At 34.4% G+C, this 23926-nt stretch overlaps 3 protein-coding genes across 3 annotated transcripts; all 3 read left to right on the top strand.

The window, feature by feature from the left end:
* The first annotated feature begins 297 nt into the window (after positions 1-297).
* Positions 298-3978, top strand: LOC137815370 (uncharacterized). Its single transcript, XM_090298017.1, has 6 exons — positions 298-1887; positions 1977-2246; positions 2332-2538; positions 2608-2868; positions 2969-3652; positions 3737-3978. The coding sequence occupies exons 1-6, from the start codon at positions 313-315 to the stop codon at positions 3974-3976; spliced, it is 3237 nt and encodes a 1078-aa protein (XP_090154143.1). The 5' UTR covers positions 298-312; the 3' UTR covers positions 3977-3978.
* A 3438-nt stretch (positions 3979-7416) lies between these two features.
* LOC137815417 (uncharacterized) lies at positions 7417-8273 on the top strand. The gene has a single exon (XM_068618555.2). It carries the CDS (start codon positions 7479-7481, stop codon positions 8145-8147), a length of 669 nt encoding a protein of 222 aa, XP_068474656.2. The 5' UTR covers positions 7417-7478; the 3' UTR covers positions 8148-8273.
* Positions 8274-18204: 9931 nt separating this feature from the next.
* Positions 18205-19724, top strand: LOC137813330 (transcription factor MYC2). Its single transcript, XM_068615490.2, is given in 2 exon segments — positions 18205-18981; positions 19402-19724. Coding segments are annotated over 2 exon segments (861 nt in total). The 5' UTR covers positions 18205-18319; the 3' UTR covers positions 19601-19724.
* The last annotated feature ends 4202 nt before the right edge of the window (positions 19725-23926 follow it).

Below are 23926 nucleotides of genomic sequence, written 5' to 3'. Positions count from 1 at the left end.
ATATGTCAAGACAAGACATCTTATGAGCAGTTGAAACATGGAAGAAAAACCGTGTATCTTGGGCATCGTAGATTTTTAAAGAAATATCATCCGTATTGTTGATTGAAAAAAGCTTTTAACGGATACCAAGAACATGACATTTGTCCCACTCCCTTAAGTGGTGTTGAAATTTATGAAAAAATAAAAAATGTTAATGTGACTTTTGGAAAAATGAAGAAGAAGCAAACGGTGAGTGAAATATGGAAGAAGAGATCAATCTTTTTTGATCTTCCGTATTGGTGTAAGTTGGATGTTAGACACTGTCTAGATGTAATGCACGTAGAGAAGAATGTGTGTGACAGTCTAATAGGAACACTTCTGAACATTAAAGGCAAAACAAAGGATGGTGTGAATGCACGTCTGGATTTGATTGAAATGAATATACGAGAGGAATTGGCACCGAGAGAAGTTGGTAAACGTACATACTTGCCTGCAGCGTGTTACACTTTGTCAAAGAAAGAGAAAACAAGTTTTTGTGAATGTCTTAAAGGTGTTAAGGTACCACAAGGCTACTCTTCAAATGTGAAGAGTCTTGTATCTATGAATGATTTGAAACTAATTGGCTTAAAGTCACATGATTGTCACGTTCTGATGCAACAATTATTACCAGTGGCTATTCGTGGAATCTTGCCCAAAAATGTTAGGCATACAATCACTCGACTATGTTCATTTTTCAATTCCATATGTAGTAAAGAGATTGACTCTCAGAAGTTGGATGAACTTGAAGAAGAAATAATTGTTATCTTGTGTCAACTCGAGATGTTTTTTCCTCCATCTTTTTTTGATATTATGGTACACTTGGTTGTTCATCTTGTAAGAGAAATCAGATTGTGTGGGCCAGTTTATATGCGATGGATGTATCCAGTTGAACGATACATGAAGATTTTGAAGGGATATGTGAAGAATCAATGTCGTCCAGAAGCTTCCATTATTGAAAGATACATTTCAGAAGAATCTATTGAGTTTTGTTCCGAGTACATGTCAAAAGCCAAATGTATAGGAGTTCCTGAAAAAGCTTGGCACTCTCGTAGATTCATAAGTAAATCTTCAAGAGGTGTACATGTCATAAGCAAATCTAGAGAAGAGGTTCTGCAAGCACACTTGTATATCTTGAATAACACTGATGAGGTGTTACCATACTTAGATACACACAAAGACATTGTCAAATATAAAAATCCAAGACAATCAGAAAAATGGGTGTTAATTGAGCATAACAAAACTTTCATGTCATGGTTTAAGCAACAAATAATGAATGATCCATTAGCATCTGAAACATTAACATGGCTTGCAAACGGTCTCAAATTTGATGTTTTATGTTGTTCTGGCTATGAAGTAAATGGTTGTTTGTTTTACACAAAGTCTCGAGATGATAGGAGTACAGTGCAAAATAGCGGAGTCACCTTGGAGGCAGAGTCTATGCAGTTTTCAACTGCAAAGGATCAAAATCCTGTTGTGGGATCAATGCCTTATTATGGTGTCATAGTAGAGATTTGGGAAGTTAATTATACCAAGTTTATTGTACCTGTTTTCAAATGCAAGTGGGTTGACAATAAGACTGGTGTCAAAGTTGATGAATCAGGAATGACTTTGGTTGACTTTCGAAAGATAAGTTATCATGACGAACCATTTATAATGGCACATCAAGCTTCCCAAGTTTTCTATATCCAAGATCCTACGTCTGACCACTGGTCTGTTGTGCTACATGGAAAAAAACAACATAATGACCCAGAAGATACAAACAATGACATTTGTGAGATTGAATCACTTACAAGAACGACCATCAATAAAGAGTACGAGGATGTTGCTGATGTTGTACATGCAACTCGAAATGATCATGATGAAGGAATATATATTTGTATGTACATGTGATTCATGTTTAGTTTTACAATATATTTCATTTTTATTATATTTCATATTCTTGATGCTTATTATATTTTTTTGATAACAGGAACAGGGCAGATGATAAAGTTTCCCATTCAAAAACTGGTAGAGGACCTACAAGATTGAAGAATATGTTTAAGAAGATAACTAAAGATGACAAAATACCTTTGTCTATTGATATCCACACTGGTGTGCCCACTGGGCAACATGCAAAGAAATATAGGAGTTATCTCGGAGTACTTTCTCGTGAAAGGATCTCTATCTTAACTCAGTCTTGGGATCACGTGACTGACCACGAGAAAAACATGATTTGGCAAGATATTCTGGTATGTAACTGTTTTTACTTTGCTAAATCTAAAGTTCTTTTATACTTTGTTTTTGTTTATGAACTAATTCTTTCAAACAATGTAGACACATTACAACATCCCGAATGTGGAAACCTTGAAAGCGAAGGTTCTTTCAGATGTGGGTGTCAAGTTTCGTCAGTTTAAATCAAAATTGACAACAGATTATATATATGGGAAAAGGAAAGAAGAAAATCCTTGTGCAAAATATGCATCCATTGATGAAGAAACTTGGCAGCAGTTTGTCAATATTCGACAAACTGAAAAATGGCAGGTTAGTATCACTTTTATATTTGAATATAGTTTATATTAACGTATTACTAAATTTTGAGTGTTATGATAGGAGGTTCGAAACAAAGCAGAAGCCAATCAGGCACATAATGATACCCCACACCTATTGTCTCGTGGTGGTTATAAGTTGCTAGAGCAGAGGATGCTTGAAGAAAAGATTAAAGCACGTTCTACTTCCATTGAGGAAATGAATAGTGTAGATTCTTTAAGACCTCCATCCCCACCACTCCGACATGAGATGTGGAAGGGTGCCCGTATAAACGCATTAGGGACATGGAGTTCTAAGTCTACAGAAGAAACAGTTGAACGCATTGTAAGTTTGACAATTTCTTTTCAATGTGTTATTTTAAATTCTATGTGTTATTTTAAATTCAATGTGTTGAAGTTTGTCAATTTCTTTTCATTTGTTTTAGGATTCTCTTAATGAGCAATCAACACAAGGGACTTTTAAACCATGTGGTCGCAATGATATTCTTAATGTTGCTCTCGGACGACCTGAACACCCTGGACGTGTTCGTGTAGCTGGATATGGGGTTGGGATTCGGTCATACTTTGGACCTCCATCACACAGCAAGGAACAATTGTCCAATGAACCTAGCCAAGAGTATTTACTACAACTACGTGAGCAGTTAAAGGCTGAGGTAACTCAAGAGCTTAAAGAAAGCTTCATGGAGGAGTTTAGTGCGCGAATGGAAATGGAGTTCAAAAAGCGGTTGGAGGGTTTAGGACACTCACAGCAACCACCTACTATGGTAGAAGATGAACCACCTCCGCCTCCTATTAAGAAAGTCAGCACTAAAGGGAGTTGTTCGGCAGTTGATCTATCAGGGGATGACTTTGGCTCAACTAGCCAATGCGAATTATATGTTGAGTGTAATTCCTCAACCCGATTCGTTGCCTTGGGTAAGTGTTATGAAGGGGTCACAATGTTACACAATGTGCCTCTTTCTTCTAATTTGATGAAGGTCACGGTGGAGAAGGTCCTTTATGGTGATCTTGCAGTTCTTGTGCCGACATCAGAGGTGACAATTGTGGCAGAGGCATTACATACTTTCGTTGCCTGGCCTAGACATCTCGTCAGACCTATAGACTCTATGGTATATATTTGCACTAATACTAATACAATTATGATATATTACATTCTAACTAATTTAAGTATTTTTTGTTTTGATGAGTAGCAGGAACCTAAGACAAATTTGCCTCTGGGAAAGAAGAAAATAGTCTCCATTGATGATCCTCTGGCGGCATTGGTGGAAGTTGCTACAGCTTTAGATACAACCGTCTTAGAGGTTCCATGGGATGCCAATGTTTTTGGAAGGCATAGTAATCTACCGTTGTACGTTCACATGTCTGATTTGTTGGACCTTGCATCCGGAGATCAAGAGATTAACATAACAGTTCTGCAATTATGGATGATGTAAGTTCAAATTTTAAATTCTTTATACTTTTGATTTATTAAATATACTAGTACTAACTTATTGAAATTTAGGTATCTTTCTGGATTATGCTTTGATGAGGGGAAACATAATATATATGGGTTTTTAGACCCTCAAATCACTCAATCAATTGGAAACAAGAAGTCGGAAACACAAACATACATCATCACTGCCTTAAAGAATGGTGGAAAACACATTTATTTTGCTCCGTACATCCATGAGTAAGTTCTTATTTATTAAATAAGTTTTAATAAATTATTGAAATAAGAGAAACTAATTAACTGATTTGTTATACAGGCGTCATTGGCAACTATTGATCATATCTGTTCAAGATCATACCGCTGCATGGTTTTGCTCCTTGCATAAAAAACCTCCTGCCTATTTTAAAAACATTATAGATAGGTACGACAGTTTCATTTAACATTTATTATTACTTATATATTATATAATGTTATGTATTCTAACATGAAATCTTATTATTTTAGTGCTTACTCTGGATATAATATGTTGTGTGGGAGGAGAACTTCAAACGCACAAAAACTCACTTGGATGTACCTTAAGGTATTTAAAGTATATTTGTTCACTTAATTTAATGTGTTTCACTCATTCATTTAATACATTTATTTTCACATGCAGTCCAACAGGCAACCTCAAAATTATGAGTGCGGTTATTATGTTATGCAGTGGATGTTGACTATTTTGCAAACTGAAATTATGAAAGGTTGGGATAAGGTAATACCTCAATACAATAAACACTTTAAAATTTGAGATTTATTAATCATGCACTAATTCAAAATATTTCAAATGTCACAGTTGTTCAACGACCAACACCCGCTAGATTTAGAAACATTGGAGTATGTGAGAACAACATGGTCAAAGTATTTTGTAACCATGTATAACACTCTAGTATAGATAAATCATTACAATGACAAATTTTTTCATATATTACCAAACTTTTTTGTATTATGTTATAATTTGTTGTATGTAATTTTTATATTTAAATTATGATTTGAAATGTTTTTATTTTCTGGAATTGAAAACTTTATGCAGGTTATTTGAGATTTTTTAAAAAATAATTTATTTTTTTTTAAACAGTACATATAACGACGGTTCCACTTGGAACCGTCTTTAAAAGGGACACTTATAACCGTCTTTGAAAGTCACGTAATTTTTTTTTTTTAAAAATAGAAAGCACTTTTTCACAACTGTCGTTATAAGTCCATACCTTTTAACGACGGTTCCCAGAACCGTCGTTAAAAATTCATATCTTTTAACGACGCCTGTAATAACGACGGTTCTGGAACCGTCTTTAAATGTCGATTTTAACCGTCGTTAATTTACCTTTTTGTACTAGTGAGGTTCTCGTGCATAATTGTGTTAAGGCTAAAGTCTTTTGGGATTGATAGGTCACCTTGTGCATAATCATGGTAAAGCTTATAAGTGAGGACGATTCCCTCAACACATAAATGTACTTGTTCGACTCTATCGTGCGTGAAGGTGATAATCTACATGTTGATGCCTACGCTTTTTAATCATTAAAGCTTCGTGCATGGCGATGGGGCATTCACGACTATGGCCAACATCGGTAAAGGGAATATGGAGTTTGAAAGAATGTGAGGCCAAGAAAAATTAAATAAGGAATCACATACGACAAAAGAAAGATTGTGTTTGTGATTGTTATTGGGATGAGAAGCTATGGAATTCTCACTTAATAGGTTTATATGTAATTTGATTATATTTGATTATGAGGATGAATTATCATTTTAAAAGTGATAACTGTAGGGTCGATAATAAGTACATCCTATTATTTAAAATATAAAATTTAATGCAACTTAATTTTATAAAATTAACTTATAAATGAGATATATAGTAATTTAGTTATATTTATATGGGTATAGTTTTTAAGTCTTTCCTCTCAAACTATGGGAACATTTCTTTTTAAACAGTGACGGATCTTAAACAAATATTTTAAATGCTAAAATAAATATACAAAATTTTTGAGGATACCAAATATATCAAATATATTGAAATTAAAAGAATTGTTTTTTATTATATATATATATATATATATATATATATATATATATATATATATATATATATACCAAAAAAAATTTGGGGGACCGATGTCCTCATACAAACATATACATGCTACGAGTCATTCACATTGTATATGTCATTCAAATTATATATGGTAATTGTTAATAAAATATTTGTAGAATTGATTTTAGGGTATATTTATATTTAAATTTAATATAGTATTTTTTATATTATCATATTATTTTTCTTTTAAATATTTTGAAAAAAAAAATGATGTTAAATATTTTCTTTTATGTATTGAATGTGACTTTATATAATCAAATAAATTTGTGTATATTTTTATTCGAGGAGAAAGTCATTCTCTTACTACTTTTACTTGAAGATTAGTTATTGATAATTACACTTCTTAAGTTCTCATTTTCATCTCTTTCAATAATTATAAATGTAAGGATTATCTATGAATAAAAATATAAGATTATTTGCGTCCCAAAATATTTTTACGTATTCTAGTTCCCTTCTTTCTTATTTTATTTTTTCAACCACAATTCTTATCCTTTTGAACTTAGCCTTCTCCTTATGAGACTTGTGAAATGGAATATAAAACAAGTTTTTTCTACATTACTCTTCTGGCCCTTGATGGGAGAAAACTATAATTTTTAGGAAGGAAAAATGGAATCTAATCAGGAAAAAAAATCTTAAAATCAAACCACCATTATGGACATTGTTAATTAATTAAGAATTACATCAAGTTAAGTAGATATTTTTTAATTAAACTACGATAATTCTAACTTACATATAGATCACATGTTAATAACAAAAAGAGTATGTATTGATAGGTTAATTATCCTACTAAATTATAACTGGAAAGATATGTTGATAATCCTACCAGATTATAGTTGGAAAAATATATATATTCTTAGTGAAATGTAACAATTTAAAACCAAATCTTAGTTGTAATTTTTTTTTTTTTGAATTTGTAGTTGTCGAAAGTAACATTTTACTAAATTGTATTATATATCAAATTATCCAATTTGTACAACATTCTGTCTCTATCTCTTTCCTTATTTGTGTAAATTGTGTTTTATACTTTCTTTTCACACACTCATAATGCATCAAAAGTAAACTGATCTTACATCACCCAGATGTTGACTTTTCCAAATCATCACTCTCAGCAGAAGAATCACCATCTTTTAGAACAAAAAAAATAGAAAGAAGAGGAAGCAACACAAGTCAAAGAAGCTAAGTAAGTCCAAAAGAGAAGTATTTTCCACTACAAACAAACCCTAACAAAACTTTGCATGAGATTCAAGTTACTAAACATACCATAGCTTCATACCCAATATTTTTCTTATAAATCCATTGCTAAATGCACTCAAACCACAACAAACAACCAATCTTTTGAAAACATCAATTCATACACATAACAAAAATATTTAAAAACAACCAAATGGCTTCAATTCAACCCAACAACTTTTCCTACCCACGTTTCCCTCCTCCTCCACCGCCGCCACCACCACCACCACCACCACCCCCGCATTCATTTCCTCCTCCTCCTCCATCACCATTTGGATCGCCGCCGCCACCTCATCAATTTTCTCCTCCACCCCCAAAGGTGCGGCCACCGCCGCCACCTCGTCCCATTCGTCCTTCTCCACCGCCACCACCTCGCCCGGTTCGTCCTCCCCCTGCCCCTCTTCCACCTTCACCCTCTCCAAGCAACCCCACAGTCATAATAGTCGTGGTTGTCTCACTGGGTGGCCTCTTGCTCCTCTCAATGCTTGCTTTTGCTCTGTTCTGCTGCGTTCAGAGGAAGAAGAAGAAGACGACGCAAGAAACCGATGTTATTCACTTTGATGAGCACAGAAGGGTAAACGAAACCATCGTGCCTGGTCCTTTCGGACGTAACACAGTGGTGGTAACTGTTGAAGATGATGTGCATATCGATGAAGAAATCATCAAGAGTGAGAAAGTTGGTCACAATTTGCATGCAAGATCATCTTCTCCACCTGAAGCAGATCAAGGTTCTTCTAGCAGCATTGCTCAGGTGGCAGATACTCATCCTTCTGCACCTCAACATCACGATGGTGATCATCACCAGCTTGAAAACAAGCCATGACTGAAACAACTATAAATACACCTTCTCAAAGATAATTGCATATCCTTTTCCAAACACTCCTAACAAGGATCTCATACTTGCACTTAACTCATTTCAATGAATGAATAAATATCGTTAATTTTTTCATTTTTTCCAGGTTCCTTTTCGCATGACAAACCCTTCATTTCTTAAATCTTCTTCTACCTTGTAAAGATTGGAAATTTGAATTTATCGATATAAAAATTTAACTTGATTATGTTTTCTTTAGTTTTAGGTTATTAATTATGATTACAGTTGACAATTAATTTAAATAACAAAATGTAATATAGCTAAATTCCAACAATGCATCAGATTTCTCCCGTAGCTGTTCTTTCCTTCTTTTGTTTCCATGGAACAAGGTGTCGTGCGAGATCTCATTTCATGGAGTTTCTTGAGCAACCTTCGTGATTCCTTTCACACGGCTGCTCACAAAAGCCTCTCTTGTAGCTCCATGGATGAATGCCAAAGCAAGATTCTGGTGAACAGAAAAGTTTCGCTCCGAGGGTTGTATTGGAAATATTTTACATCGACTTAAGATAAAATCAAAGTGCAAATCTAAATTACAAATAACCAAAACCAAATTACAATGTACAAATCTTATAAGTAAAGTTTATAGGGTTGAATTAAGTTTAAAATTTATTTCTTAATATTATATAAGATTTTATCCTAATTAGATTTGTTAAACTTATTTTGTCACTATAATCCGGTCGTTTTCAGACTATCTATTGATTAGAAATAAGGTCAAATTATAAAACTTCACATTAAAAGTCGGTTTTATAAGGTTGAGTTATACTTAAAGTATATTTTGTATTTGGTTACTTCATTTATGTAACGTTAGTATATTTTGTATTTGGTTACTTCATTCATGTAACGTTCCTCTGAACCAAATTTTTGTTCCTCTAATGGAGAATGTGTCATCTAGGTCTTTGGATTTATGTCAATTAGAATCATATTGTACATAAGAATACAATGTCATTTTTTTGTAATTTTTGGCCAACTTATTTATGTCGGATGCTTTAAGTGTGACTTAAGTTCTAGGTCTAACATAGGACCATATTTACCTTGGTGTGATATCACCTAATATAAATATGACCTTTCTATGAGATATATGAAACTCGACGTAAAAGCTCATTTAAACAATTATTGGTTCATCTTGTTCATTACACTTGTAATGGGGGAAGTATAGAAAAGCTTATAGTTTTGGCTTACAATGTGATCATATCTACTCTAGACATGTGCAAAAGAGATTTACTCATATAGTAAATCATCTTATTGGTCTAGGCAAGGTCTTTGAAAGAGACGAGTTGAACATTAAGATTCTAAAATGCTTGGACAGATCATGGAAGTCAAAGGTCACAACCATTTCTGAATCAAAGGACCTGACTGCATTAACCATTGTATCCTTGTTTGGAAAGCTCAGGGAGGATGAGCCAATTGAATTATCAAGGGTGAAGAAAAGCATATGAAAAGAATTGCTTTAAAAGCTGCAACACAAAAGATTGATCAAGATTCAAGTGATTGTAATAGCATTGAAACTCTCAACCTTCTCACAAGGAAATTTGGCAAGTTCTTGAAAAAGAAGAGTGTTCCCGCCGGACTAAACATGGAACAATTGGCTGTTTTTGTTGATTATCGTTTGAGGCATTCTACAATGGTAGACTCTATTTTTTTACTGTTAATAAGCTTACTGATGGAAGAGGCCCCAACACCAACCCTTTGAGAGGCCACCAAAATGCTACTTTGAGGCAACCACTAGAGTCATAGTCAAAGAGGGGTCAAGAGGACACATTTTACATGTCATAGACTCTAGTGTGTCATAGTTTTTCTTATTTTTCTAGTCAAAGTAATAGTTTAAATATTTTTGTAAATGTGTTGAAACATGCAAGTGGTACCTAAAATACTAACCTAAGTTTAATTAGAGTTTCCTACTCCTATTAAACTTAGGTCCAACCCACAATTAGCCTAAGTGGAGCATAAGGTTCTAGAACTCCTAGCACATGGAAGAATTCTAGAACCTACCTCACATGTGCTGAATTTTGGAAGCCACCATCCCAAGCGCTCCCATGTGCCATGTGCTCCATGTGCTCACACTTGCATGTAATTTGGCTAGCATTTCATTTGTATTTGGCTCTTCAAATTCTAGCCCTCCAATCCTATATAAGGAGGTGCTTGGCTCTCATTTTGGTAAGATTAAATTGAGTATTGTTATGCTGCCAAACTTGAGCCATACTTTACTCCCTTGCCTAAGATTTAGGTCTTAATCTTCAATCCTTTCACCTACCAAAGGGGGCTGGCCGAACCTCCCCAATTCCCCACTCTCATGCACCTTCAAGGCACCCATACTTCCTAGGAAGGCCTTGCTTCATCTCCTCCACAAGCTTCCGCAAGTTCATCACCAAAACGCAAAGAAGAGCTCATAGGAATGTCATCATTTGGTATCAGAACATCTTCCACCATCTACTTTAAGTTTACACAAAATTGATTTCATTTTCACTTTGTAGAGCATGTGTAATAGAAATAAATATATAAGGAAGAGACAAATTATTCCTCACATTGGTAGTGCTATGTCTTTGTCAAGAATAAGAGATAATTTGGTATTTATTTACTTATATTATCTTTTTGTTTTAATATATTATTCTGCTATCTGACTTTTATACTTATATTATTATTGTTGAACATATAGAAAATTGAGACTGGTAAGGATATTGGACGAGCTGAAATGTGGAAGATCACACATAAGAGGAAAAATGACACCTATGTGAATGATGAGGCTATGGAGATTGAGATAAGTGTTATTATACTTTCAAAATAAATTTGTTGTTTTGATGATGATATATTGTGATGATGATTATAATTATGTTATATTGGTGATGACGATGATGATATATTGGACTGCTTGCATTAAATGAATTGTGAATATATAGATTAATATTATAGAATAGAAGCCAAATAGCCTCGATCCTGCAAACCATTTTAAGATGTTGAATTCTGATACAAAGTATACTTTAAGCTAAAGGCATCATGACCATAAATGAATCGAAGAGAAAAATAGGAAGGCACAAGTTTTAGAGAGAGAGAAAAAATTTAATTGTATGAAACAATTGTAAATGATTACAATGACACAAAAGGAAGGTTTGTGTGTATATAGTATTGAGAGAGTGCGGTTTAACCATACAAAGAAATGCTCTAAGAAATATGAATTTATCATTTGAATTTGCTTAATTGTTGGTCTTGCTCGTCTAATTGTTGGTCTGAAATTACTGAATTGGTATTATAGATAACAATTTTGGTTGTTCATTGGTCTGAAATTTGATCCTTATTACTGGTATGATATTGCAATTTAATTGTTGGTCTGATAATAGTTTTTTAGAACTGTTGTCATAATATATTCAGGTATGAAAAATATGTTCTTTTGGTTATTTTCGATTTTATCTAGGAAAAAATGATGATGACAAATTCAAAAAATGCTTCAGATATTTCTCTAGAAGATCCAATTGGTGTGATATTTGGAAAGGAGCATCCGGGTCGAGTTAGAGGGCTATCATATGGAGCTTGTCCCAGCCTTGCTTTTAAAAAATAAACAACAAGGATAAGTGGTATGAACTATGCTTCCTCTAGTTCAACTTCATCAAACGTGGAGGACAAGGTAGTTCAAATGGAAAGTTAGCTCGCAACTATGAAAAATCAAATGCAAACTTTGCTTGCATATATTGCTTTTAGAAAAGATGTTTCGGAACATTTTGTTGCAATGGTAGCTAATTTAGTTCATGCATCCATCAATGAGGTATTAATATATATATTTAAATATTTATTGGTGTCTTTTATTTTATAACTATAAACATTAAAAATTATTAACTTAAAATTATTTATTTCAAACACCAGATGTTGGAAGCGATACTCCGTCTCCTAATCAAGTAGTAGGATCAAATGCTGAAAGCAAAACTGATTAGAGATGAACATGTTGTAATAGTTTGAACAATTATATGTGTGTTTTTTAAATTATGTATCAACTTTTGAACAATTATGTGTGTTTTAATTTTTAAATATGTATGAACTTTTGAACAATTATGTGTGTTTTAATTTTCAATGCAATGAATTGATGCTTATAATTTTATATAATTCATTTTATTAGTATTTTATTTTTTATTATGAAAATATATTATGTTTAATTTATGCAAATGATATTATAAAAAAATGGTGGCTGAATTCCATTTATTTAGAATTAAAATTATGTCAGTTGAAATCGATATATTATTGTGACAATTTTATTATAATACTGATAGTTAAAAATGTCATAATGGCGTTTACATGCGTTGTGTTTTGTGCTGAAACATTTTCAATGAAATAAATTGCGATAATTATGACTGACACTGATTACATATAAAAATCGCCACTTTAAACAAAGTGTTAAAATGAAGGATAGTGTAAGACCACCATATTAAACTTTGTGGCGGTCATTTTTATGGCGGTTCGGGAAATTGTCACACACGTATATTGTGGCGTTCATAAATGTCAGTTTATATGAAAATCACCGCTACTATATACAACATTTTTTGTAGTGTTGCCTTCATCATTTCATTTAACGAGAGAGTTGGTACCGCCTTAAAATGTTATTGTTGATCATATCCTCGTGACTCTCCCTTTAGAGAGGGGCTATGAACCTGGGTTTATGTGCGCGTAGAACTATTAGCTTGGGATTATATCCATTAGTTGAAGTCATTATTGGTGTTTCGGGGGGGGGGGGGGGGGATCGAGAATCTTTAGGTGGTGGAGATTCCACAACTTGTTTGACTCGATTTGGTATCTTCTGCTTAGATTGATGAGTGGTCTGATCGTGTTCCCGCATGACGATGTTGACTTAGTTCGATCCGATATTGCTCCTTCAAAAACTCCAAGTCTTTATCAAACTTGTTATGCATCCCAACTATTACATCTTTGAGATTTTCTTCATTTTTTCGAAGAAGAACTCAATTTATGTTATTAGGATTTTGTACGTTGATGGATTTATCTCAGGGATCATTGATGATGAGACAACAATTTTGCTTCTAGTCAATACCATAAGATGTGTAGTCTAGGAATGGTTTTATCTGGACCCAATGGTAGGGACCAAATGTTCTTACCTAAAAAAGTGCATATCTACCAAGGTGGAGGAATGTGATTTCCAAATTAAGACTCCAAAATATGATTCTTGAGGTTGTCAAAGACGATAAGGGAAAATCCATTTTTAGAAGATTTTTCGACCCTGAAATTCGTAAAAACAAAATAAATTACAAATATATAAATGAATGTGAAGATTGATACTCCCTATAAAATTTGATTTGTATTTATACGACTCTTTTGGATTTAAACTAAAATATTAAAAATATATTTTTAAATAAAAAAATATGATTGATTATTAAATATTTATTATTTAATCAATTATTATTATGTTATTGAAATTATATTATTGCAACCTGATTTGATTGGATTATATCAAATTTAATTTTATATCTATCTATATATATATTAAATATATTTACATTAACTAATTGTCATTTAAATTTAAATTTAATTTTGTTAAATAATATGTGAAAATATACCTAAAAACAAAATATAGAAAGATTTGTACATGTCATGTCATTAACGTTATGGCATTGTCTTCGTGCACATAACTTTATAAAAGGGACAGTCTTGAACAATTTAATAACTTGTGAAATTTTAAATCTTTGTTACAAGACTGAAAGCAGTTATATTTATCTAAAGAAGAACACGAGTGGGTCCTCATTTATTGAGGCATATCCAAAAAAACCAATTATATTGATCTGAATGAGGATTGCCACGATAAATTTTCTAGTTAGACAGAGAGAAAGAAGAAGTTAACAAATTAGCTTAATTTTAAAGATAATCTTTATAGGAAATAATGTTTTTTTTTTAGATCACTCTTGACAAATTTCTTTACAAAGCATTCCTACAAAGAAAGTACAAATTTTAAAAATGAAAGATTTACTAAAAGAAGTATGTTGTTTTTATAAAATTCTTTAACACAGTAACAAATTAAAAACTTCAGTAAAAAGAACATTATTCTTTAAATTCTATAAAATTGATACAATTATTTCTTACAATTAATTTTAAAAACTAAATAAAAGTTAATTATTTCTAATATTTATAGTTCTTAATGTTCATGATGATTCTTAAGCATGAAAAATCTTTCTAGATCTGTTTAGTAGTCACGGTGTATTAAGACAGTAGTTATCCTATCCTCACATTGATTAATGCACATCTTATCAGATTCGTTATAGTTTGAGTTATATTATTGATTAAAATATTAAAATTAAATTATTATTATTTAAATGTTTTTAAGACATTAATAATAATTTTAAAATCTTATACCCACTTTGTATGATATAAAATGTAGTTATATGAATACAACATAATTTTAATCACATTTTTATTTAAATATAATTTATATTATGAATTGGTATGGACCGTTCGGTCACTGTCATGACTCGATTCCCCTGATCGAGTTGACCGAGACCTCCACGGACAGTCAGGCCGACCGACACACTTAATCCATTAACGCTCAAATCAAGGTCAGTAAAACTAAACCGTCATTAAGAATTAGGTAATGCGCTCCTAAGCATGATCCACTCAACTAATCCGACCCAATAAGGTAAACCCATTAAAATATTATAAATAACACATATTTCAAGAAGAAAGGTACGCCATAATCACTGTACACCCCAAAATGCCGAATACTCTTTTTATTGACTTGAGCGTCAGAGTACCTTCTACAAGTACCTCCTCCATTTGACATTCATTCAGAATTAAAAGACCGAAGCCGAAAGTGTAGCACGAGAACTAGAAGAATCATAGTGAAATGTTGACAACCTACAAAACTTTTTAATAATTATCTAGATTCATCTTCCTAACAGTAACATATTATATTATTTAGGTTAATATGGTTAAGACTATAGTTTATCATAGGTTTGTCCTGACATGTTCTTATATTATTATATCTTATTCTCTTATTGTATTGTATAATGTCCATCAAACGAGTTAAAAAATTAAATTAAATTATCTATAAGTTAAAATTAATTTATGTATAAACTAATCTATAATAACTCTTTTATAGAATTTCCTAAATATTTATTTTAACTTAAGTATAAATTAATATTAGCCCATAAAAAAATAATTTCATTTTTTCCTTATATATTTCGTATAAGATTTTATAGAAAAACTCATCCAAATAGATTCATAACTAAATACTTTCTTCGGGTTCAAAATACGTTTATATTCTAATTAAGAACTTTTTGTACAATTTAATTATTTGAAAACGTTTTGACTTAAACTATTTTTATTAACATTTTATATATGATTGAAAATAAGAAAAATAATTAGAAATAAAATCTTAATCGTATAATTAATATTTTCTTTTACAATATTCATTACAGGTTTTCTAATTAATTAAAAAACTCCTTTTATTAAGATACGTAAAAATTATTTTTATATAAGTTTTAATATTTTTCTTTTTATAATTTTTAAACATTATCTTTAAATACTAGTTAGTTAACAATATTTATCTATCTATGTCTACAGTTAATAGAGAAGTTCATGGCCCCAATTTTGATTTGTGAGTAAAAACTAAGAAGAAGATAATTATGGTTGTCATTTTTAATTTCAAAGTAGGGATTTAGACTAGTGTTGATGTGGACATTTGATTTGTTGGTAAAGTTAAAATATAAATTTATTGAATTATTAGGAAGGTGGCTTTGAAATTTTGATGGTTTGGTTTTCAACTTTAAATGTATGCATAAAGTTTAATAATAAAGATACTCTTATTGCGTCCTAATTATCATAATAAAGAACCATCACAACAGATCCTCATTAAACTCATCACGCCTTCCTTCATCCATGTTGTTGATAGGAAGAAGAAACCTTTGTTATTTTAAACTATTTTTTCACCTAATATTTTTTAACTTATTTGGGATAAAGATGTGATTTTTATAATTTTTTTTATGGATAGTTAGCAGTTAAAATTTTGATATTAAATATTAATTTAAAAATTAATTTAGAAATTTTTACTAATAATAGAAATCATTTTATATACTAATAGTTTTTTAGTTTATAAATATTATCTAACTTAGTAGATGTAATAACTAATTGATTTTTGTCTTTAAAATTAGTTTACTACAAGAAAAATCATAAATAATGATAAAAATATTAGTCAATAAATGACCAAAATCGACTACTAATTAAAATAGTATCTATTTAGTGATCAACACTATCCTTGGAGGATTCGACGGCGATGGAAACTCCAACCGTGTCCGAAGAAGAATCTCAAAGTCGTGCATAAGGTGAATGCGGTGTCATTTCGACCGAGAATGTCGTCCATAACCTTCACCAATGATGATTTTAAGGGTGTCGATTATCGGCAGGACGACCTGATGGTAATATCGGTCGATATCGATAAGCTCACCATCATGAAAATGTTGGTGGACCAAGGAAGTTCAGTAGACATCCTCTACTGGAAAACCTTCAAAGCCATGAGGATACCTGAGGCAGAGATGGTACCGTACGATGACCACGTTGTTGGCTTTGCGAGTGAGAAGGTCGGTACTAAAGGCTACATCGAGCTTTATACCACCTTTGGTGAGGGGAAGAACAACAAGACCATAAGGATCAGATACTTGGTGATTGACGCCAACACCTCGTACAACATTCTCCTCAAACGACCGTCCATCAACTGACTGATGGCGATCGTCTCGACACCCCACCTGGCAATGAAGTTCCCTTTAGTGTCAGGGGACATTCTCACGGTGCACGTGGATCAAAAGGTTTCCCGAGAATGTTATGTCAAGAGTCTTAGAGTGGAGTCGTTACACAAAGAACGTCCCCTAAACGCAAAACCTCTCGAGGACAAAAATCTCCTCACAGAGAAGACTAGCCTGCACCCATGGGACATATGATCGTCATGGTGGACCTTGATCCCCAAACGACTGAAGACAGGCTGGAGGCCAAGGAGGAGCTGCGCCGAGTGCCCCTTCTTGACAAAGAGCACAATACCTGTGTCAGCACGACCATAGCAGCTGCCGAGGCTGAACTGATGCACGCCATGCTGGAGAAGAATGTAGACCTTTTCGTGTGGACGACATCCGATATGCCGGGGGTGAGCCCAGATATCATGACCACAAGATTTCAGTATTCAAGGAAGCGCACCCGATTGTGCAGAAGAAGAGGATCCATGGTGACGAGAAAAGGCTCGCATCCAAGGAAGAAACCAAGAAGCTCCTCGCGCCCGGCTCCATTCGTGAAGCCCGATACACGACATGGTTGGCCAACTTAGTGATGGTCACCAAATCAAACGACAAATGGAAAATGTGTTTAAATTACACGAACCTACACCGGAACATAAAAGAGGTCCAGCAGCTAATGGGGAGCCTCATTGCCCTATCCAGGTTCGTCCCTCAACTGGCCGAGAGAACCAAGCCGATGGTGCAATTGCTTTTAAAGGTGTACAAGTTCAGCTGGGATGAGAAGTGCGAAAAGATCTTCCAACAGTTGAAGAACTTCTTGTCGTCTCCAGCGGTCATCCAGAAGCCGAGACCTGACCAACCCATTGTGGTATACTTGGTGGTCTTTGAGAAAGTGGTTAGTGCAGCTCTGGTTCAAGAGGTGGAGAATGAAGGACGACCGATATACTTCGTTAGTCGGACGCTCCATGCGGCCAAGACGAGGTACCAGATGATTGAGAAGGTGACCCTCGCCCTAGTCCTGATGATGGCCAGTCGGATGCGGCCATACTTCCAGAACCACTCCATCACGGTAAGAACCGACTACCTCATTTTTAAAATTTTATCTAAGTCAGACCTGGCAAGATGAATGATAGGGTGGTCGGTTGAACTTTCGAAGTTCGACATTCGGTACAAGCCAAGAGACGACATAAAATTTCAATGCTTGACCGACTTCTTCGCCAAGCTCACACCTCTCCTTAACCTCTCGACCGGATGGACGCTATATGTGGAGGACTCCACAAACAGGACCACCACGAGTAGAGCAGGAACAAACGCGTTGATGCCGTGTAACAAACCCGTTGAGAAAAGTAAAATAAAAAGAGGAAACAAATAGGGTGTAGCAAGAGGTTACATACATATCTGACCGAGACTCATAGTTCATTAATGGCGGCCTCTCGTCCGCCGACGCCACAATCCACCGCGTCAAGCATTATTCCGCTGCTGCACCAATCCCAGTTTCTTCCCGATCTAGCTACCCTCCAACGGCGATTACAGATGATATTTGAAGGTGCTAGAGAGAGGTGGGTGTAAGCAATTTACTGGAGGTACTCCCCTACCGATTCCCTTTTCTGTTGGGGTAACGGCTATTACCACGACAATAGCAAAGTCCAAAAAACGACGTCGCCCACAGAGCAGGCCCAGCGCAAGAGCGTTTATAGGTTATTCAGATTCTTAACTTCAGGCCCCTCGGCCACCCATAATTACTGCGACCAAGACGTCACTGATCCAGAGTGGTTGTTTTTGCTCTCCCCTAGTCACACCTTTGTCAACGGCAGCGGCATGCTGGGCCAGGCTTTCTTTCATCCGAGAACGGTTTGGCTCACCGGGTCAGCCCAGTTATCTGAATCGGCCTGCCAACGGGCCAGGCAGTTACAGCAGTCTGGGCTTCAGACGATGGTTTGCATACCGTGTCCAAACGGCGTCGTTGAACTGGCCTCCTCCGAAGTGGTTCTGCCCAACCCTGATTTCGTGATCAAAGTGCGAGATTTGTTCAACTTCAACGACCCACTCGCGGACCTCACCTCCGCCGAAATCATACGACCACGGTAACTCCAGATCTTACTATAATACTCATTTTAAAATTTTAATTTAATCACTAAATTATTAAAACATTTTTTATAAATACTACGTTGCAGAAATAGTTGTTATATTTTTATTAAAAGTTCTACGAAAAAACTGATAAAAATACATAACTATTTATTTAAAATTAAGATAGTGAATCTTGAAATATTAAATGCATATAATAACTGAGCACATGCATTAATAAAAATTCATAAATATATATATATTCATATTTAAACAAATTTAGTTAAATAAATGCATCAAAGTTTAAGCTTCAATTTAGAATGGCATGATTGAAAAAGAGGAGACCTTTTTTTAATGAAGAGCTTGAGTTAAATATATAGCGTGATGGGTCCAGAACCATTTTTGGTTTTTATATTTAATCTACGAACACATGATGACAGGGAAGATAAATGGTTGCATGAAAGAGCAAATATTGAGATGCAAAATCATGAAAACGAGAACTTGTCTAAGCAATCTCGAGGAAAAGAAAAGGAAAGTGATTCAAAAGGCTCATGGTTCTTGTTGTCAGGAAGTTCCAATGGAGACTCTCATACCACACGTTCCCATTCTAACGACTATCCTGGCCCCTCCTGGATTTAATTTATGTTTATCCCTTTTTTTAATTTTTTTTTTCACAAATTTATGTGTGTCTGCATTATCAATAATGTATTTGTATTTTATAGTATTTAACAATATTTTTGTAGTATATTTGTATTTTATAATATTTGACAATGTTTATGTATCCGTTTATTTGACAACATTGGATATCAAATATTTAAATATTTGACAATACTTGTGTATATGTATTTATACATATAAAATAAGCATATAGATATTGAAAGTAAATGAAACAATTTTTTATTGTTCGCAACATGTCATCTTAGAAGAAACAAAGATTTAAATGTGACATCCAAGCATTATCAAATAATGTAGATACAAATACATTGTGAAATATTATAAAATACAAATACATTGTGAAATATTATAAAATACAAATATATTGTCAAATATTATAAAATGTAGATATATATAAATTTATGAAAATAAAAATAAAAATACAGATACACAAACACTATCATGCTTGTGTTTTTATAATAATAATTTTAAAAATCATATTAAAAATGTAAAATTATTAATAAAATCATATTAAAAATGTAAAATTATTAATAAGTTGTAAATGAGTAATTCATTATTAGATCTATCACACATAAATACTAAAAGAAGTGACACAATTTTCTAAATTGTTCTACCATTACTTAAAATGAAAATGAAATATCTTACCAAATTGATATTGGTATAAAGTCTTTGACTTGGAAGATATGATAGAATTGGAACTTTGATGCTCCATGGTTCACATCCTTCTCACCTCCCAAAAACTTGCCTTTCCATTATGCAATTATTAAAAAGGATTTGAATTGAGCAGCTATAGAGTTGAACTTGAGGATGGTACTTTTCGACACCTTACATAAGACAATGACAAATGTTTATAAGAGAGGTACATAAATTATTTCACCACATAAAACTGAAATATTCTATTCATATAATTGCTTCCAAAAAAAATGTTTCGAGAATCAAAACTTCATAAAGCTGCAATATTCCATTTATAGGAACAACAAATTATACAAATTATACACGGTGTTAGGCATTCTGTTGTAACGTCCTCCCTTGCAGTTAGTTGTTATTTGCATGGGCTCTATATATGTATATACTTTGATAGTTGCTTTGTTATGTAAGTCTGTGATATCTCTCAATAATAATTTTTTTGTTCTCTTCTTTCTCTCTCATGGCCCACTACGCACACTGACATGGTATCCAAAGCTCTTTTTTTTTTCTCTTCCCTCTCCTCTTCGTAATGTCGTCCTCTACCTCCATTCAAGGCACGTCCCTGGACTCCACGCCGCGCTCTGCTCCCACTCTGAATCATTTCACCACACCAATTTCTCTCAAACTTTCAGATGATAATTTTCTATTATGGAAGCAACAGGTACTTGCAACTACCGATGGTCTTCTGTTAACCGCATATCTTGATGGATCTGCACAACCCTCCTGCTCTCTTGTTGTTGCGAATGGATCTCCCCCTTCCTCCAATTCTGCGTACTCCTTCTACAAGCAACAAAACAGTCTCATCATTGCTTGGTTGTTAGCTTCAATGACTGTGCCCTTCTTGACAAAAATGGTAGGTCTTGAATTATCTTTTCAAATCTGGTCTACTCTAAATACGTATTTTGCTTCCAACACTCGTGCCCAGATTAAGAAATACAAGTTACGCCTCAAGACTTCCAAGAATGATCGGACTGTAAATGCTTATCTTTTAGAAATTAAGAAAATCGATGATTCACTAGCAGCCATTGGTGCTCCGGTCACGGTTGAAGATCACGTGGAGGCTATTCTTGATGGTCTCTCTGAGAACTATGACCCTTTCGTGGCTTCAATAATGTCCAGATCTGAACCCTACACTACCAATGAGATAGAGGCTCTTTTGTTAGCACAAGAAGAACGACTTGGCCAACATCGCCTTCTTGATCCTCTAACATCACCTGTTACGACTGTTGTTGCTTCCTGGAATCCAGTAAATTCCAGAACTGCCAAATCTAAGACCAAGTTCTCCAATTATCGTGGCCAACGTGGCTCCTCTCGTTCCAGTTCCTTGCATGGGTCTCGCCCCTTTAGTTTTCGACCACCACCTCCAGACTCTTAGCAATCATCTGTTTCAACATCCTCTCGTCCCACTTGCCAAATCTGCAAGAAACTTGGGCATTCAGCTGAGCACTGCTGGCAACGGTACGATCCACATCCTTCCAATCAAGCTCAAGCCAATTTCACTCATTTGTCTTTACAAGACAATGAGTCCCACACCTCTTCTCTGTTGGGCGTTCCCTCCTCTGTAGAAGATCCTCTGTGGTACCTAGACAGCGGTGCCACACATCATATTACAACTCCTCTGCCTACACTATCAAGAATCCCTATGATGGCACTGACACAGTGAAAATGGGTAATGGCACAGGTTTGAAAATTTCTGCTATTGGCTCTGCTAATCTTCGTTCTTCTACTTCCAATCATGATCTTGTTTTAACTGACCTTCTTCCTGTCCCTAACATCACTAAGAACCTTATCAGTGTTTCAAAATTCTGTCGTGATAATAATGTCATTTTTGAGTTTCATTCTAATGCATGCTATGTTGTTCATCAGGTCACGAAAAGAGTTCTTCTTCAAGGCATTCTTAAGGATGGATTGTACATTTTTCCTGCATTAAAATTTGTTCCTACCTGTTCTGTAAATACAATATCTTTTACTGCTGACAAACTCTCTGTAAACACTTGGCATGAACGTTTTGGCCACTGCAGTTTCAAAGTTCTTAATCAAATTCTTTCTCAATGTAATATTCGTGCTTGCAATGATGTTCCTTTTTGCTCTGCCTGTGTTCGTGGGAAATGTCATCAGTTACCTTTTCATCAGTCTTTAAATACTTACACTAAACCTCTTGAATTGATTTATATTAATGTATGGGGCCCCTCTCCTGTCATGGCTTCCAATGGTGCGTGTTATTATGTTTCCTTTTTAGATGCCTACACTAAATTTACTTGGATCTATGTCATGCATAAAAAATCTCAAGTAATCAATATTTTTAAAACGTTTAAAGCGCTGGTTGAAAATCAAACGGGTCATAAAATTTTTGCTCTGCAAACTGATAATGCGCGTGAATACCTCTCTTTAACTCATTTTCTCCATCAACATGGTATACACCATCGTCTCATCTGTCCTTACACTCATGAGCAAAACGGTTCTGTTGACCACAAGCATCGCCACATTGTTGATATGGGGCTCACATTGCTTGCTACTGCGTCTCTTCCTCTTCGTTTCTGGGCTAAAGCTTTCATTGTCTCCGTTCACATTATAAATGTTCTCCCCACAGAAGTGTTAAGTGGTAATAATCCTTATTATCTCTTGTTTCAATGCCAACCAAATTATAACAAATTTAAAATTTTTGGTTGTGTTTGTTATCCTAGCCTAAATAATAAATGTAAATTTGTTTTTCGTTCCTCCTGTTGTTTGTTTTTGGGATATAGTATTCAACATGCATGTTATATTTGTCTTACTCCTGAAGGCAAAACCATCATCTCGCGGCATGTGATATTCAACGAATCTGTGTTCCCCTACAATGATCACACCAACAAGTTTGAGATTGCATCTGCTTCTTCTCAGGTTTCTTCTGAATCTCTTCCCTCTATAACTGTTATGCAACCATGATCTACGTTATCTCCATCATTAGTAATAAACAATGATTCTCTCTCTCCCTCTCCCTCACCTCATAATCACTCTGCTTCACCTACTCTCCCCTCCCCCACTCCTGTTTCTACTAATACTCACCCTATGGTCACCCGTGCCAAACTTGGAATTTTTAAACCAAGGGTTTATCATACTTCTCTACCCTTTACCCCCTCCCCTCCCACCTCGGTAAAAGATGTTATTTCGTCTTCCATTTGGTTCACTGCTATGCATGAAGAATACAATGCCTTACTCTCAAATAATACTTGGACTTTAACCTCTCTTCCCCCAGGCGCACCCCTTGTTGGTTGCAAATGGGTTTTTAAAACTAAACTTAATGTAGATGGTTCTTTCCAACGATGTAAGGCAGGACTGGTGGCAAAAGGTTTCCATCAAACTGAAGGTATTGACTATGCTGAGACCTTCAGTCTTGTTGTTCGACACAGTACCATTCGTCTTATTCTTGCTCATGCCATTGCGTCTCATTGGCCTATTCGACAAATCGACATCAACAATGCCTTTCTTAATGGCGACCTTACAGAGCGTGTTTACATGCAACAGCCTCCGGGCTTCACTTCCACCGATCCTCACCTTGTATGTCATCTTCATAAAGCCATCTATTGCCTGAAGCAAGCACCCCGATCTTGGTTTATAAAGCTA

The sequence above is a fragment of the Phaseolus vulgaris genome, chromosome 1 (assembly GCF_051622355.1).
Source record: "Phaseolus vulgaris cultivar YP4 chromosome 1, ASM5162235v1, whole genome shotgun sequence".
In the NCBI taxonomy this organism is placed as follows: domain Eukaryota; kingdom Viridiplantae; phylum Streptophyta; class Magnoliopsida; order Fabales; family Fabaceae; genus Phaseolus; species Phaseolus vulgaris.
The sequence above is the reverse complement of the archived record's forward strand: the minus strand, read 5'-3'. Positions and strand labels throughout refer to the sequence as shown.